The 16,181-nt window shown below is 38.3% G+C and overlaps 1 protein-coding gene across 1 annotated transcript in view; it reads right to left on the bottom strand.

Annotated features, from left to right (window-relative positions):
• The window catches only part of DDX10 (DEAD-box helicase 10), a 285,466-nt gene that overhangs the window by 223,231 nt on the left and 46,054 nt on the right, over nt 1-16,181 (bottom strand). Inside the window, exons 12-13 of the mRNA XM_030332211.2 lie at nt 13,265-13,353; nt 9,985-10,447 (exon numbers count right to left, since the gene is read on the bottom strand). Of these exons, the coding sequence (XP_030188071.1) occupies nt 9,985-10,447; nt 13,265-13,353 (552 nt within the window). The remainder of the gene's footprint in view (nt 1-9,984; nt 10,448-13,264; nt 13,354-16,181) is intronic.

The following is a 16,181-nucleotide window of genomic DNA, read 5'->3' as shown; positions in this document are numbered from 1 at the left end:
CTTTCCCTCTCCCCTGCTCTCTGGATTTGCCTACGCTTCATCATAGTTTATCCTGAGTTGCAATAATCTGAATAAATTCCTGAATAAACTCATTTTGCTGGTAAAAAGGCTGACACTTTTGGTTTTGGTTTCTAATGTCAACTACATACAGTTTATACTTAGATTTTACTGTCACTGAAAAAAACTGGCCTTTCTTAACATACAGGCATCCGTGTTCCCACTGAACTTTACTGAAGCGTCACTGGCTCTGGCCAATTAACTTGCTAGCATGGGCTCCCAGAGGGTCTGAATTCTCTTTACATTCCCTTTACCCAGTCTAGCTCCCAGGCTCCATTAACCAACCAGCAAATTACACACATGCTCAGGGCACCAGCCAAGCTGGAGTACTTGAAGATGTGTATGAAATAATATATTTCAACAAAAGCAATAAACTAGTCAACATGGAAAAAATCAGAACTTAAGGACTTCCATTGCTTCAAAATTTAGTACAACTTTTCTTTCAAATTACACATGGATGGAGGGAGCACAACAACATTTTCAGGGCTCAAAAACCAATCAAGGTCTTAAGCCAGCAATGGCAGAAGAGTGCCCTACGTACTCCCGGGGAGGGGCCTCTGGGTATTACATGTTCAACTGCAATACTCCACACACACCCCAACCCTGCCTCCCCCTTACTCTGCTTCATTTTTCCCACAACACAAGCACTTCTTTTTTTGTGCAGCTTCCCCCACTACAATTTAAGCTCCATGAGGACAAGGAATGTTATTAATGTTGTCAACACCTGGTGCTTGCTAGGAGGTGTTCATTAAGTATTCGGTGAGTGAGTTTTTCCTAAAAGACCCATGAAGCGTTCATTTAATAAGCCTCCATTTCACCTGAAATGCAAACTTTCATGGCAAAGCTTCACATCAAAGCAAACGTGATTTAACTCTGCCTGTCACCAATAAATGGCACTGTTTCAGCTGCTGCCTTGGACTTAAGATTTGTCATGTACCTCTGAAGCTGTTCCAAAAACATACATTGAACAGAACGAAGTAAAACGGAAATCTGTTCCAACAAATTTGCGAGGTGAGTAGTATGTTGAGTACAATCCAGTGCCTCCACAAACACAGCCCTCCTGTTAAAAAGCTTTAGGGAGGTAGACATATATTGATTACTATGACTTTAAGAACAAAGGGTCTTACAAACAGCATTTGGAAACCTGTTCATAACCAGAGTACCTGCCATATTAGCCTAAATTCTCTTCAGTTATATTTGTTGGAGCTATAAATATAAATAAGCACGTGCTGATGACTGAAAAGCTCCTTATTTCTGATTATCCTAACAATCAAGCTCAAGGGCAACTTACACGGCCCTTAAAAATAACCTGTCCTAGGGGCGCCTGGGTGGCTCAATCGGTTAAGTGTCCGACTCTGGCTCAGGTCATGATCTCACAGTTCGTGAGTTCAAGCCCTGCATCGGGCTCTGTGCTGACAGCTTAGAGCCTGGAGCCTGCTTCAAATTCTATGTCTCCCTCTCTCTCTGATCATGCTGTCTCTCTCCCTTCAAAAATAAATAAAAACATTAAAACAAAAAATTTTTTAAATAGCCTGTCCTATTTCACATTTCTTTCATTACCTTCACTTTAAAGCAAAGATAAACATATCTTGATTAAATAAAGTTTCTAAAAATTAGGCTACAAAATTAATTCACTAGAAAATTCAGTAGCCAGCAGATGCTTTAAACACTGATGATGTATAAAAGCAGGAAATGAAGGGAAAAGTCAAAATATTTTGATACAATAATGATTCAGCATGTGAAAGAATAAACATCAAGCCAAAAGCTTTTAGCTTTCCATTGTCAATTTACATCTTCAGGAAATCATATGCATAAAAAACTCAAATAGGGAAGGAAGGAAATATATATTTATATATATAATTCAGTATGTACATCTCACTTTCAAGTCACACAATAACTATTCCTTTTGAATTGGAATGAAGTTTGAATTGCAATTAAAGAATTAAAAACAGGAAATAAGACAAAGAAAAAGCACCTGTAGGAAGCCAAGAGACACATATACCAACTCTATCTAGACTACTCAACAATGAAGGTCATCCCACCATTGTTCCACTTCACGGTATCAAAAGTGAGGGTACAGTAATCTTGACTCCCAGGTTTTAAATTTTTTTTTTTTCAACGTTTATTTATTTTTGGGACAGAGAGAGACAGAGCATGAACGGGGGAGGGGCAGAGAGAGAGGGAGACACAGAATCGGAAACAGGCTCCAGGCTCTGAGCCATCAGCCCAGAGCCCGACGCGGGGCTCGAACTCCCGGACCGCGAGATCGTGACCTGGCTGAAGTCGGACGCTTAACCGACTGCGCCACCCAGGCGCCCCGACTCCCAGGTTTTAAAGAGCTCTCCGTTCTGTCTCATTCAACTAAGCATTATATAAGACCCCTGCACACACAGGTTATGGCAACCTCAGTGGTCACCCAGTACAGAACAAATAGAAATTAGGACATTCATGGAGGTATATTATGAAATGCCAAAAAGAGAAAGACTAGTTAACCAGACAATCAGAATCCAGATGTCCATGACAAGAAGAAGTAAAGGCAGGCTTCAAGAAGAGGCATGATCAGCAATGAATCTAGAAGAGTAGCTAAGATGTGAAATGCTGGAGTGGTCAGAGTCTTCAGTGTGAGTGGAAACTCACACAGGAAAGAATGGGCTGGTGGTGCAGTGGGGCAGGGGGGCAGGGGGCAGGGGGGAGAGGGGCATGGCAAGTTTAGGAAGCCCAGTTGAAAGGATGAACTTAAGGGAAGCATGGAAGGCCAACCACATGAAAAAAATACTAACCTGACTGAGATCTGCAGGAAGATGATGGGAAAACAGTGGGGACCAATTATGAGGCTTATCCAAGCCAAGTCTGAGGCAGTAATGGGCTGCAGAAGAACAGTTGCAGTGCTAGTAGGCAGTAAAAATGAACTCTAAAAGAAACTCCTAAATGTAGAACTGCCAAGAATCAAAACAAAGCACAATTACACTGAGGCTTGTGTCAGGTGGGCATAGGTACAAATTCCAGTTATGCCACTTCACTAATTCTGCAACACTGGGCAAGCAATTGACCCTTTCAAAGTCTCTGTTTCTTAACCTGCAAAATGGGGGCAATACTGCATAAGACTGTGGCAAGAGTTTAGTATGTGATACACGATAATCAAAGTGCATGACAGATTACAGAAAACTAATAGATACTCATCACTTACTGACATTTCTTTTACAAAAACTGAGTTGTCTGCAAGAAATTTCGGGAAATAAGCTACCATAGCTCATTCCCATGTTAAATCAAATAATTATGGGGATAAAAAACAGCTAAACCAGCACTCTCCTGCAACAGTTCATCAGCATGCCCAATCATTCCCCAAACAACGACAATACTTCCTCTAATGTCCATTTAAATCAGCATTCTTTAAATATAAGTAAAATCCATATCCCAGTATCTCCTACATAGTATCTTCTAGAAATACACTGCACAGCACTGATATCCACAAGAATACTGCCAGGTAACTGGACAGAGAACTCCACCCAGGAAATTAATACAATAATTTTATTTAATGATTACACATGAAATACCTACTGTTAAACCACTTTTAGTTCTATTTATAAGCAATAAATCCATTTCTACGAGGCACTGCCTAATATACCCTGATTATATCAAATTATAAACTCTCCATAAATATTTGGCTGTGATGTTGACTGCACCTGTGATATTAGTGTAGGGTTTAGCACTGTCCAGATCAATGCACAAGACTGAGAATGTTAAAAATGCTCTATCCACTAGGCTATAATCATAAAAGCAAACTGGTTTCCTAATATAACACCTGAAGTATATGAAGTGCATCACTTTTTCTTTCTACAACTGGTCCTGATTCAGACAAAGGCCTTATTTTCCCCAGCAACTCCCTCAGACACTGCCTGGCCATGGCACTGGCAAAACTGTATCACGCCCTTATCTGTACATTCCTATTATACTTTATCAGGTGGAAATCATAGCTAATGCTAACACTCTTCTTCTACATACACAACTGTGCTGGGTGCTTTCTATTTCTAATCATAATTCTGCAAAGTAGACATTGTTATTGGACCCATTTTACAGACACACACTAAGGTTCAGAAAGTTTAACTACAGAACATCATACCAGAAATAGTTTCTCAAACTAAACACATACTTTCTTGTGGCATGGTCTTTCTCACTCTGTACTCTTTGCTGAGAGTGCTTTACCAGCTCATATTAACACCTATCTGTTATTTAAGGTACAACTGCCCCTGGGGCCATCTTCTCCCCCAAGTGCCAATATGGGAGCTTTAAAACATTTGGTTGCATGAATGAATAAAGGAAGACAAAACTGGGATTCTCTACTGAAATTCTAGTTTAATTATCAGCTATATTAACTCAAGTCATAAGCCTCTAAAACTCACTAAGTACCTACCACAGTCCCTGGCACCTGGTAGGCACTCAGTAACTGCTCCCAGAAAGAGGGAAAAAAGACAAGTGGGAAGGAGGAGGAAGAGGAAACAGAAAAGACAGAGACAAGAGGCAGAAAAACCGAGCTTCCATATATAGGAATCTTGATTCGGAATTTTAGAATATTTTTGTAAGAGGATACTTATAAATAATAATATTAGCTAATCTATGTTTTACCAGCAGCGAGTTCTTGCAACACCAAGAATTTCTGTGCAAAAATGTAAGACTCCAAGTAAACGTAATATAGATTCTACTATAAACAAAGACTTATCTATGAGTATCATTCAAATCTTAAGACTGACCTAGGTTTACTGTTTAGATGGCTGTAAAAGGACAAATGCTGAGCTAAAAACGGAATCCACCTATCAGTCTCCTCCCTAAACAATTATAAAATGAGAAACACAAAAGTATATGCTTAGAGATTTCATTCTTATATTTAAGAAATGTTTTAAAATCATTTTCAAATTCATCATTGTAATCATATATTCACACTCCTAACACTGTTTCCTTAGAGTCAACTTTCTTGCCAATACCAAAAAAAAAACTAGCCAAAACACAGATTTCTTCCCGATGACAGGAGGTCAGCCAACCTTCTCTTAACTGCCCTGGTGCATGATCACCCTGACTACGCTCTCTACCTCCCTGTCACTCTTGATTTGCTCCCCAGTGCTAAGGAAATCTATTTCTCTGCTAATGCCTTCATCCTGTCAAATAGAAAAGGACTATGACAGGGCAGTCTTCCAGAAGACACTGCTTGCACCTGCACTCGGCACCTCTCTTCTCCATTCATGCCCAGATCCAAAGAGGCAAACATACCAATTCTGTATTCTATGTGTCTGCACACAATGGGTAGCACAAAGAAATGTAACGTGCTATCAGTTATGCTGACATCACCCATTTAGATCAAGTAAACTAAATACAAATCATATGGTAGGCAACAGGACAGGAGAATGTGATTTGGCATCAGAGATAGGTTCTGAGTACTGACTCCACCACTGTAACTTTGGAAAAGTCATTTAAAAGGCTTTGTGAAATTTAAATATCATCATCTGCCTTTCCTGTTACGAGGACAAAATGAGAACTTGTAAGCATCTGGTATATGATAAAACACCAAATAAATTATTTTATCAATGACAATGATTATTAAACAAATCCCATGTCATCTGCAACCCAATGTGTCCCCTCCGATGCTCCAAGCTATAACTGATTCAACAAATCTCCTCCACTTTCCAAGGGGGCAAGAAAGGAAAGAAAGATAATCGGGACAAAGAATAGCCTGTGATAGAAGGAATGAAACCAGTTCTCTTACATGTCTGGTATGTTGTCCCTAAAAGCAATTATGAAACAGGAGCAACAAAAAAATATGTGAACAAAGACAATCATGTCTGGAAAAAGTACTTAAGTCTCCCAAGGGGAATATAGCGTTTATGTGTAAATAAAAGTATTATTTCCATTGTGAGTATGGTTTGGTTGGTATTCTTTTATCAGGTCTATCCTTAAAATTAGGTAATACAGGAAGAAAGCAGCCTGCAGTGAGTACAACTCAATACTAAAATATAACATGCAAGAACAAAGGCTAAAATAGAAACCTGACTGCAAATGCTGATGCAAAAATCACAGGCAAAACAAAATGCCTTAAAAACAAGATGAAGAACCAGAAAGATGGTAACAATCTGAGAGCAAGTAAACATTGACTCTGAAAGCCTTAAGGCACATAACAAGTAAAGCTGGCAAGATTAGGTGGGGGGGAGGGGGGGGGGAGGCAGTAAGCCTTTCTATTTCAGCCAAAGAACCAGTAATTTCAACTGTAGCTGTATACAGCACTAGGGAATGTGCAGGAAGAAAGAGAAAAACATTCCTTTTCCAGCCTCTCAAAATCCTGCCGTCCCAAACTATTCCTCACGTTTGATGCATACGTCATACACTTCCAATTTATTTCATTTAAAAACATCATGTAGGGGGGCGCCTGGGTGGCGCAGTCGGTTGAGCGTCCGACTTCAGCCAGATCACGATCTCGCGGTCCGTGAGTTCGAGCCCCGAGTCAGGCTCTGGGCTGATGGCTCAGAGCCTGAAGCCTGTTTCCGATTCTGTGTCTCCCTCTCTCTCTGCCCCTCCCCCATTCATGCTCTGTCTCTCTCTGTCCCAAAAATAAATAAACGTTGAAAAAAAAAAATAAATAAAAATAAAAAAATAAAAACATCATGTAGGTATTTTAAAACTAGAACTTCCTATAGTACACCATGAAAATGTATTCTTAGGTTAGAACTTTACATCATTACTATTAGATACTTTTATTTACTACCTAAATTACAAAGCTTGGCCTACACAGGCATATAATTTAATGAGTAAAAAAAAGAAAGTTATTTATGCTCATGCTTATAGAAAATTAAATACCTTTTGAATCATTTTAAGCCAATCAGATAAATCATATTTTTAAAATCTTACATAGTTTCAAAATATAGGTTTCCAAAAATAAACCCCACAGGTATGAATTATATCTAATTCACAGCAAATAAAATTATCAAAGTGAAAGAATAAGAAATTCAGCACATCACTCATTCATTCATGGAACATCTTTGAAATTCAACAGGAGCTAGACACTGTACCAGGCCCTGAGTACATACTGGCCAGTAAGACATTAATTTCAAGGAATTCAGAATCCAGTAAGGAAGGCAGGCCAACACACAATTTTGTGTGACAGAAGATAATAGAAAAAGTTTAAAAACCCAAGAACACCAACGAATGTTTAAGGACTTTTGGAGACCAACAGAAAAGACCAGTATCACAGCACAGGAAAAGAGTGAAAAAGACAAGCACAGAAATTATACAACTGAAATAAATGATGTTCAATAATAGAATCAAAAAAAGATAAACTCAAATGGTAAGACATTTCTCACTGATTTTTTTTTCAAAATAGTAAAAACGTGGTAATATTCATTGTTAAAGTAAGTAAAGGGGCAATGGCATACAAGGCCAGGGTCAAGGGCTGTGACCTCTCTATAGGATAGTATGGCAAAATGTATCAAAAGTTTTTTAAATGTGTCACAGTCCCAAAGTCATTAGAAGAAAACAAGCCAATATCCCTCATGAACACAGAAACAAACATCCTTAACAAAATATTAGAAAGCAAAACCCTGCAATAGATAAAACACATCGTGACTAAGTGAAGGTTATCAAAGGAATTCAATGTTGGTTCAACATTAAAAAAATCAGTATGTTAACAGAACAAGTATATATTCACCTTAATAGCTGGGGTGGGGGGAAGCATGTGACAAAATTTTCACCATCCATTTTGATAAACGCACTAAACCAGCCAGTAATGGAATGGAACTTTCCCACCCCGATAAAAGCATTTACACAAAACTTAAAGCTAACATCAAGTATAATCATAAAAGACTGAATGTTTTCCCTCCCACAGATGAGGAAAAGAACAACGATGGCCACTCTCACCAGTGCTATTCAACATAAAATATAATTAAGAAAATGAAATAAAAGGTACACAGATTGGAAAGAAGAAACGAAACCATCTTTATTCACAAACCCCATTACCATCTACAGAGAAAATCCCAAAGAATCCCCCAAAATAAAGCCACTAGAACTAATGGGTCAGTTTAGAATGACTAGCATACAAAAATACTGAAAACAAAGGATTAGAAATTTGTATTTTAACAGTATAATTTATAATAGCATTGAAAACTATGAAATAAAGATGAATCTAACAAAAAAATGTGCAAGACAGACATGCTTAAAATCAAAAAACCACACTAAAACACAGTAAAAGCCTAAATAAATGGAAAGATATGCTGTATTGCTGAATCAGACAACTCAAGATGTCAATTCTCCCCAAACAGATTTAAAGATTTCAATGAAATCTCAATGAAGATAACATAAGGGGTTTTTTTTGTACCAAGTAACCAGCTGGTTCAAAAACTTATAAGAAAATACAGTGGCCCAAAAAGAACCAAAACAAAATTTTGTTTAAATATCAAGTGCGAAGACTTGTACTACCTAATTTGAGATTTACCGTGAAGCTAATCAAGATGGGTATTACTGGCGAAAGGATGGCTAAGAGAGACGAGAGTCAAAGAGACCTACGTGTACGTGGTCAACCCTGGACAAAGGGGACAAGGTTCCTGAATGGAGAAAGCACTATTTAACAAAGATACTGGTTCAACTAGACCCCAATTAAAAAAAAAAGAAAAGAAATAAAAGAACCTTAACCCTTCCCTCACACCATACACAAAAATTAATCTAAAATAAACTTTAGCCCTAAATTTAAGCACTAAAACTATAAAACCTCCCAGGGAAACATAGGAGGAAATCTTTGTGGCCTTAGGTTAACCACAGATTTATCAGATACAACACAAAGTGTACCAATTCTATAACAAAGAGTAATAAATCACACTTCAAAAACCAGATCATTATCCACGTTACTTAACCAAAAACATTAGAATACCTAGGCTCAATTTCCAGCTATGCCAGCAACAAACAGTGCACATCACTATCTTACGGTCTCTGTCTCCCAGTTGTTTTTTCCCTTTACCTGTGTAATGAGACAGTACCTACCTCACAGGGTTATTCAAGGACCAAATGAGATAATGTTCAGAAAACACCAAATTATACATTAAGTACTCAATAATGATGTTTGCTACCTTTCCAAGATTTTTATTTAGTTACTTAAACACCACCTGAGTTTCACAGTTCAAAATTTAGAATTTCCACTGTGAGTCTTAGAGTTTATTAAAAATTAGAGCTCAGCTTCAGTTTTTAATTCAATTCACTTTAAAGAAATGATGAAGAATAAATGCATACAAAACAAGAAGGGGACCAAGGAAGGGGAGGAGAAACCCATTAACCGCGCACCTACAGACACTCCGGAAAACAGATGCTTTATCTGAATTCTCTCTTTTATTTTTCCTAGCAGGTACCTATAGAGGAACAAAGGATCTACATGAAATTTTTAACAAACCTTCATAAGTGGCCTTTAAAAAGGAGTGCTGGCTTTCTATTTAAGACCCTGTGTTGGTGCCCCAAAGCAAATGTCTCGTTACAAGTTAAATCCATGCTTAGGGAGATTAAATTGTTGTAAGGGGTATTTGTAATGATTTAAATCAGAAAGTAGTATGTTAACAATCACAGTGAAGGATCGTCACGCTATAAACCATAGAACCCCATCACCTGCCCTCCTTACCGTTATAACCATGGCTCTGGCTACTTTTAAAACATGCCTCAGAAGAGCAGCAAATGAGATTAAATTCGTCAGCATTCTTAGAGTTCCCTAGGTTATGAACAAGGACAATTCTCTGGCACTTATTCCATCTTTAAATATGGAGAAAGAGGGAGCCTTCACTTCAAAGAATGTCATTCTACAAATTTCTCCTAGTCCTTCCTGCCCCCAGAGTTCCCCCCAAAGGCCACAAGCAACACACAGTAAGAAGTGGTGGGAAATAACAGAAGACCACCCAGTGGGAATAAACTTACCTGTGGTGTTTTATTCTCTTTAAGGTCCAACCCAAACACATTGTGCCGCTTCACTGTAAAGAAATCAGCATCGTGTCCATCGTCCTCGTCCTCATCTCTGTCTAAGAACTGCCCAGGGGCTTCCTTGGACTCCCCAGTGCTAGGGACAGACTGAAGTGGAGACTCTTTTGCTTTTGCCAGTTTCTCTTCCATTTCTTCCTCATCTTCCTTCTCTTCTTCCTCTTCATCACTAATCCCCTTACCCGGTGTGCATTCTGTCTCTTCTGGTCTTTTCCCACCTTTCTGAAGGATGGACATTTTCTCATTGAAGTAGGCTCTAAATTCTTCTACTTCATCATTGGTGAGGGAGGGAGCCCTTGGCTCAATTTGTTTGTGATCTTGGCTCACCACCAATTCTTTGGGGGGTTGTTTCTGCATTTTCTGAAGAAATCTGACCCGAGGTGCCACAGCAAGACCAAGAGATCTTAAACATGAACAAACGAAAACAGTTATCTCAGCACACTGATGGTGTGCTTATGGTATTATGCAACAGTTTCTCAAGAGTGGAGATCTATTTTTGGAGTTTTTAAAAAAACACTCCTCTGAAATACAACTCAATCTTGACAGATTAGATGATCCAAAAGGCAAGCCAAAAAATACCAAATACCCATCAGAAAACACTGAAGATACCTCACTTTTCATTAAGAGGTTAACAAGGTATAACATAAAGAGCATGAAACCAGAAACAAGGGAACAGGTCAAGTACTAAATCTGCCTATTTCCAATTTACTTCTTTCAGCCTCAACTCCCTCAAATACAGGATATCGATACCTACAAGGCCCACCTCACAGCTGTTGTAACAATCCGACTTGCTAACTATATGAAAACACTTTGTGAAATGTCAATACTAAACCTGAAAAAGACATGGTCAAGAAAGGACAAAACAGCTCTCTGCAAAGAACAAACTCAAATTACCACTGTCCTCTCCTCTTTTACTATGACATAATCACTTCTACAAAAATACATTTATTTATTTTTGAGAGAGAGAGTGAAGCAGAGCACGAGTAGGGGACGGGCAGAGAGAAAAGGAGACACAGAATCCAAAAGAGGCTCCAGGCTCTGAGCAAGCATTCAGCACAGAGCCCGACGCAGGGCTTGAACCCATGAACCGTGAGATCATGACCTGAGCCAAAGTCAGACACTTAACCGATTGAGCCACCCAAGCACCCCAAAAAGAAAGGATTTCTAAACGAGACCAAAAAAGAAAAGAAAAATTATTTTCTCCTTCTAAGATCAAGATTCACTTTCTGATCAGCTAAGCTCCTACTCGCAGATGGGAAATAAACTCCTGAAACCTGGCCTGCTACAATAAACAGCTAACATGATGACATGGCTCCATTGCCTCTTTCCTATGAGACATGATTCAAGAAAACTCAGAGGTGCAGTGGGAAAGCACAGATTCAGAAATGGGACTGTTGATGTTCAAATCCTGACTGTCATCACCAGCTGTGTGATTGAAGGATGTTACTGAACCTCTATACCTCAGTTCTCTCATTTGTGAAACGGCATGATCAGTACTGATATCCTAGGGTTGTCGTAAGAGTGAAATGAGTTCACAGATCCAATGTACTTAACATACGGCCTGGCACACAGGCAGCCACTACTGAGCACCTCCCATTATTACTATTATGGAGACTACAGGGTGGGATCATAAACTCCTATCCATCAGAGCATTCTCTCAGTGTATTACAATTATAGTCGTGTGTCTTTCTCAGCTACTAAAACTTGGAGCCCTTTTAAGGTAAGAGTACGTACATCTATAATTTTTTAACATCTAGCACAATGAACTGTACATACTATTCAAAACATGTTTCTTTAGGAAAACAATTTCTAAAAACATTTATTATATCCTGCACACATAACACTGCTTTAGGTAACAAAGGGCTTCTAAAGGAATTTATAGATCAAGGAACTTACACATCTAAACACCACCAAATTAAACTATACCAATAATTTAGGCTCAGAAGTTAACTTTCTGCCTTCCTTAGACATCACCAGTAAAAAGCAAAGGTTGTCAACTGGGAACAGATGAGATTTACTGGCTTTTGTAGCAACAAAATGTCCCATTAATATGACCCTGCAGTGTCAGAGCCCTGTGCCTCTCCTGTTTACTAATATCTCAGCTAAGTCAATCAGAAAACCACGACAGAACTTTTTCATGGAATACTAAAAGGGAGCTAATAACTTAAACCAAGAATCATATTCAGAAAAGGTGAAATTAGTTACTGCTACATAAACAGCTCAGTGACAAAAACATGTTATATCCATGGTGTGCAGTTTTCCATCAATTACCTACACAGAGAGTCAGGAGCCTCATGCTGTTATCTAGCAATTTCAATCATTCTAAAATGTTACAACTGACAAATTACCTATTATACTAAACTCACAATCTAATGCGAAGAGCAGAAAACAGCAACTCTCCCAGATACAAGTTTTTATCAGACTCCATTTAAAGGTAAAGACATTCAAATTCCTGGAGAGCAAGGCAAATACACAGACCTTGCCTTGAAAATACATGTGTCATCACTGACTAGGAATTTTATGCTGATATTTAACCTATGATTAACCTCAAGGGTGCTTTATAGAATTCTGTCAATGTTTTTCCCACAGGTAGAACCCCACTGAAAAAATGAGCATTCCTCCTTTATAGCTGAAAAGGTTAGGAAAAAAGTCCTTCAAATACTGAGCCAAAACAAACCAACAGTTCCTTTTTTATGTAATAGTAACCTCAGTTACTAAACGAGGATATTTTGCTATGGTAACTGTGAGTACCTATAAGAAACACCAAGACACAAAGAACACTCAGGCAATAAGCAAGCAGTTATAGGGATCAATCTAAAATAAAGGAAGAATTGACAAGGAGACTTGTGTCAAAAGCATAAAAAAGAATGGTCTATGGTGTTCCAAGCCAGCGTTCCAAAGACAAGAGGACTACAGACATTTAAAGATTTCAAACAGCGCTTACCAATTGTTCTCCACCTCCTTTAAGATGAAACTACAGGAAACTGCCAGTGAAACTTTCAGAAATTTTCATTTATAAGTAAGAAACTTCTTTAAACAACAAGAACTAGACACTCACCTAGTTTTCTAGTTTACATAATCTTTTTCTCTGCAGATCTTTAACAGATTCTCTTAAGTTAAGGCAGAGCAGTTTCAATGAGGACTCTCAGAGAACCAGGTTGCAGACAAATGACCTCTACCTCTGAGGATTCACAACTAAAAGTGTAATATGAATACTTACAGGGCATATTCAGGTATAGGTAACTTGCTCACATCAAATATTTCTTTATCCTTCATCAGATACACTGAGCGTATATAGGAGACAAAACACTGTAAAAATAAGAGGTTTACATGTATCACATACAATAGTCAGAAACGGAAAATAAATTTAAACTCAGATAAAAGAAAATTAACCAAAGGGATAAATTCAACAGTAGTGAAATATCTTAAAAATAAGTGAGCATACAGGGGCACCTGGGTGGTTCAGTCAGTTGGGCAGATGACTTCGGCTCATGGCTCTGGGCTTGAGCCCCAGGCCCGGCTCTGTACTGACAGCTCAGAGCCTGAAGCCTGCTTCGGATTCTGTGTCTCACTCTCTCTCTGCACCCCCCCTCCTCCCGCTCACTCTCTGTCTCTCTCTTTCTCTCTTAAAAATAAACATTAAGGGGCGCCTGGGTGGCTCAGTCGGTTGAGCGGCCAACTTCGGCTCAGGTCATGATCTCGCGGTCCGTGAGTTCGAGCCCCACATCAGGTTCTGTGCTGACAGCTCAGAGCCTGGAGCCTGTTTCAGATTCTGTGTCTCCCTCTCTCTGACCCTCCCCCATTCATGCTCTGTCTCTCTCTGTCTCAAAAATAAATAAACGTTGGGGCGCCTGGGTGGCGCAGTCGGTTAAGTGTCCGACTTCAGCCAGGTCACGATCTCGCGGTCCGGGAGTTCGAGCCCCGCGTCGGGCTCTGGGCTGATGGCTCAGAGCCTGGAGCCTGTTTCCGATTCTGTGTCTCCCTCTCTCTCTGCCCCTCCCTCGTTCATGCTCTGTCTCTCTCTGTCCCAAAAATAAATAAACGTTGAAAAAATAAATAAATAAATAAATAAATAAATAAATAAATAAATAAACGTTAAAAAAAAATTTTAATAAATAAATAAACATTAAAATAAAAAAATTTAGTAATAAAATAATTGAGCATATCTCCATTCTACATTTAAAAAAAACTACCTTTTTGTAACTGTAATATTAGATAAGACTTTAAATTTGGTTTCATCAAGCCAACTCAACATAGAATATCACCTTCTCAGAAATCTATTCTACAAGTTAGTATCAGTCCATTGCAGTATAGTCTAACAGGGGGAAAAAGTAGGATATGTAATGATACAGATGACAATCTGAGCTCCTTATCTTACTAGCTGCTCAAACCTCTTGTATCTCTGTCAGTTTCCTCATCTATCAGAGATCATAACACCTTCTATTTAAAATGTTATGAGAAATCAACCGAGAAAATGGATCTAGAGTACCAGGGTGTATCTTCTGGAATATAGTAAGTACCAATAAATACTAGCTATTAGTAATAATTATTTTAGTTATTGGTTAAAGGTATTTATTTAATTATTTAGTTAAAGGTATTCTTTATTTATTCTTAGAAAAGAATACCTTTTCTAACATAATAAAATGTTACTGTATTTAAATGAAGCTTAATAAAATCATGACATGAAGTTTACTCCTAAAGCCTTCCCTTTTACATTATCACTTCAAGTAATTTGTCCTCATGAACTTGTGTTATTTTTCTTTGGTGTTTATAAAGAAAAAAGGTATCTGTATACCAAGAACTATATAAACCAAAATTTAAACATGATCCTGATCCTTTATCAGTCTGTAACACAGTCAGGCAACAAAGATGATGAAACACATCTATGCAAGCATTTCTTATTTTAAAATTTTTATAAGTCCATTTAATTCCCATTTCAATATTTCCTGAACTTCATATTTGTTATAAATTCATACTAATCCTTTCTTCAAACCATTTTCCCTGTCTCCAGAGGCATGAAAAACAATGAATGGCTCCAGTTCAAGGATAATTTTTCCCCTACAATTGTTCACACACACAAAAAAATCACCCCTGTTGCCTATCGTTTTTGTTCTCTCCAGATTATAATCAAAGGCTAGAAAATCACTTCTATGAAACTAGATAGCTTGCTGCTGCTGGCAATACAGTTAGCCATTCTGCTAAACCATGCGTGACACCCAATAAATCACATCATTTATTTCAGTGTGCATTCTATAATCTTTGTTCTGGAAGGCTCATTTGTTGTATGCACAAACTAGTGAAACATCCTTCCATTGTTCCTTATTTCCTGATTCATAATTGAATGACCTCTTAGGTATGCAGTAAGTCATGACATCTCAGAATTCATGTATAATAGTTTTAAATGTGCATACTATTTCCAAACTTTCTAAAAGATTTAAACAATGTCTGCTAGATGATATCTGCACACACAAATGTTTGCATACCCAAAAATTAAGGAAAAAAAATGTCCCCTTTAAAGGTCTTTTTCATTAGATTTCAGGTGAAGTGAGACTATAGAAATCCAACTTGGCACAGTTCAGTATTTAGTTTTCTTATAATCCTCCTGATGTATCATGGAATTTCTGAAGAAAGTCACATGTGGATATCAGTCTCAGGTCTGCTACTTAACAGCTTATGTGATCCTGGACAATTTTTTTTTTAATTTTTTTTTTTTATGTTTATTCATTTTTGAAAGACAGAGAAAGAGTACAAGCAGGGGTAGGGCGGAGAGAGAGGGGGACACAGAATCTGAAACAGGCTCCAGGCTCTGAGCTGACAGCACAGAGCCCGACATGGGGCGAGATCATGACCTGAGCCGAAGTCGGACATTCAACCGACTAAGCCACCCAGGCACCCCGATCCTGGACAATTTTTAATTTTCTCCATCTACTATTTACTCCTGTGTAAAGTCACATCAGTATTGCCTCCCTCCTGGGTGGTTGGGAAGATGAAGAAAGAACACATATCAAACTGCCATGTAACAAAGTCACATCATGACTAAGCACTTTACACAAAGAAAGCATTTAAATTCCAGCTTTCATCACTCATGGTATTTTAAGCAGAGTGAGGCTAACTTGATAAAATATAACAGAAGCTAA

Source organism: Lynx canadensis, chromosome D1 (assembly GCF_007474595.2).
Source record: "Lynx canadensis isolate LIC74 chromosome D1, mLynCan4.pri.v2, whole genome shotgun sequence".
Lineage (NCBI taxonomy): Eukaryota > Metazoa > Chordata > Mammalia > Carnivora > Felidae > Lynx > Lynx canadensis.
Note: the sequence above shows the minus strand (reverse complement) of the source record. Positions and strands in the feature narration are given on the sequence as shown.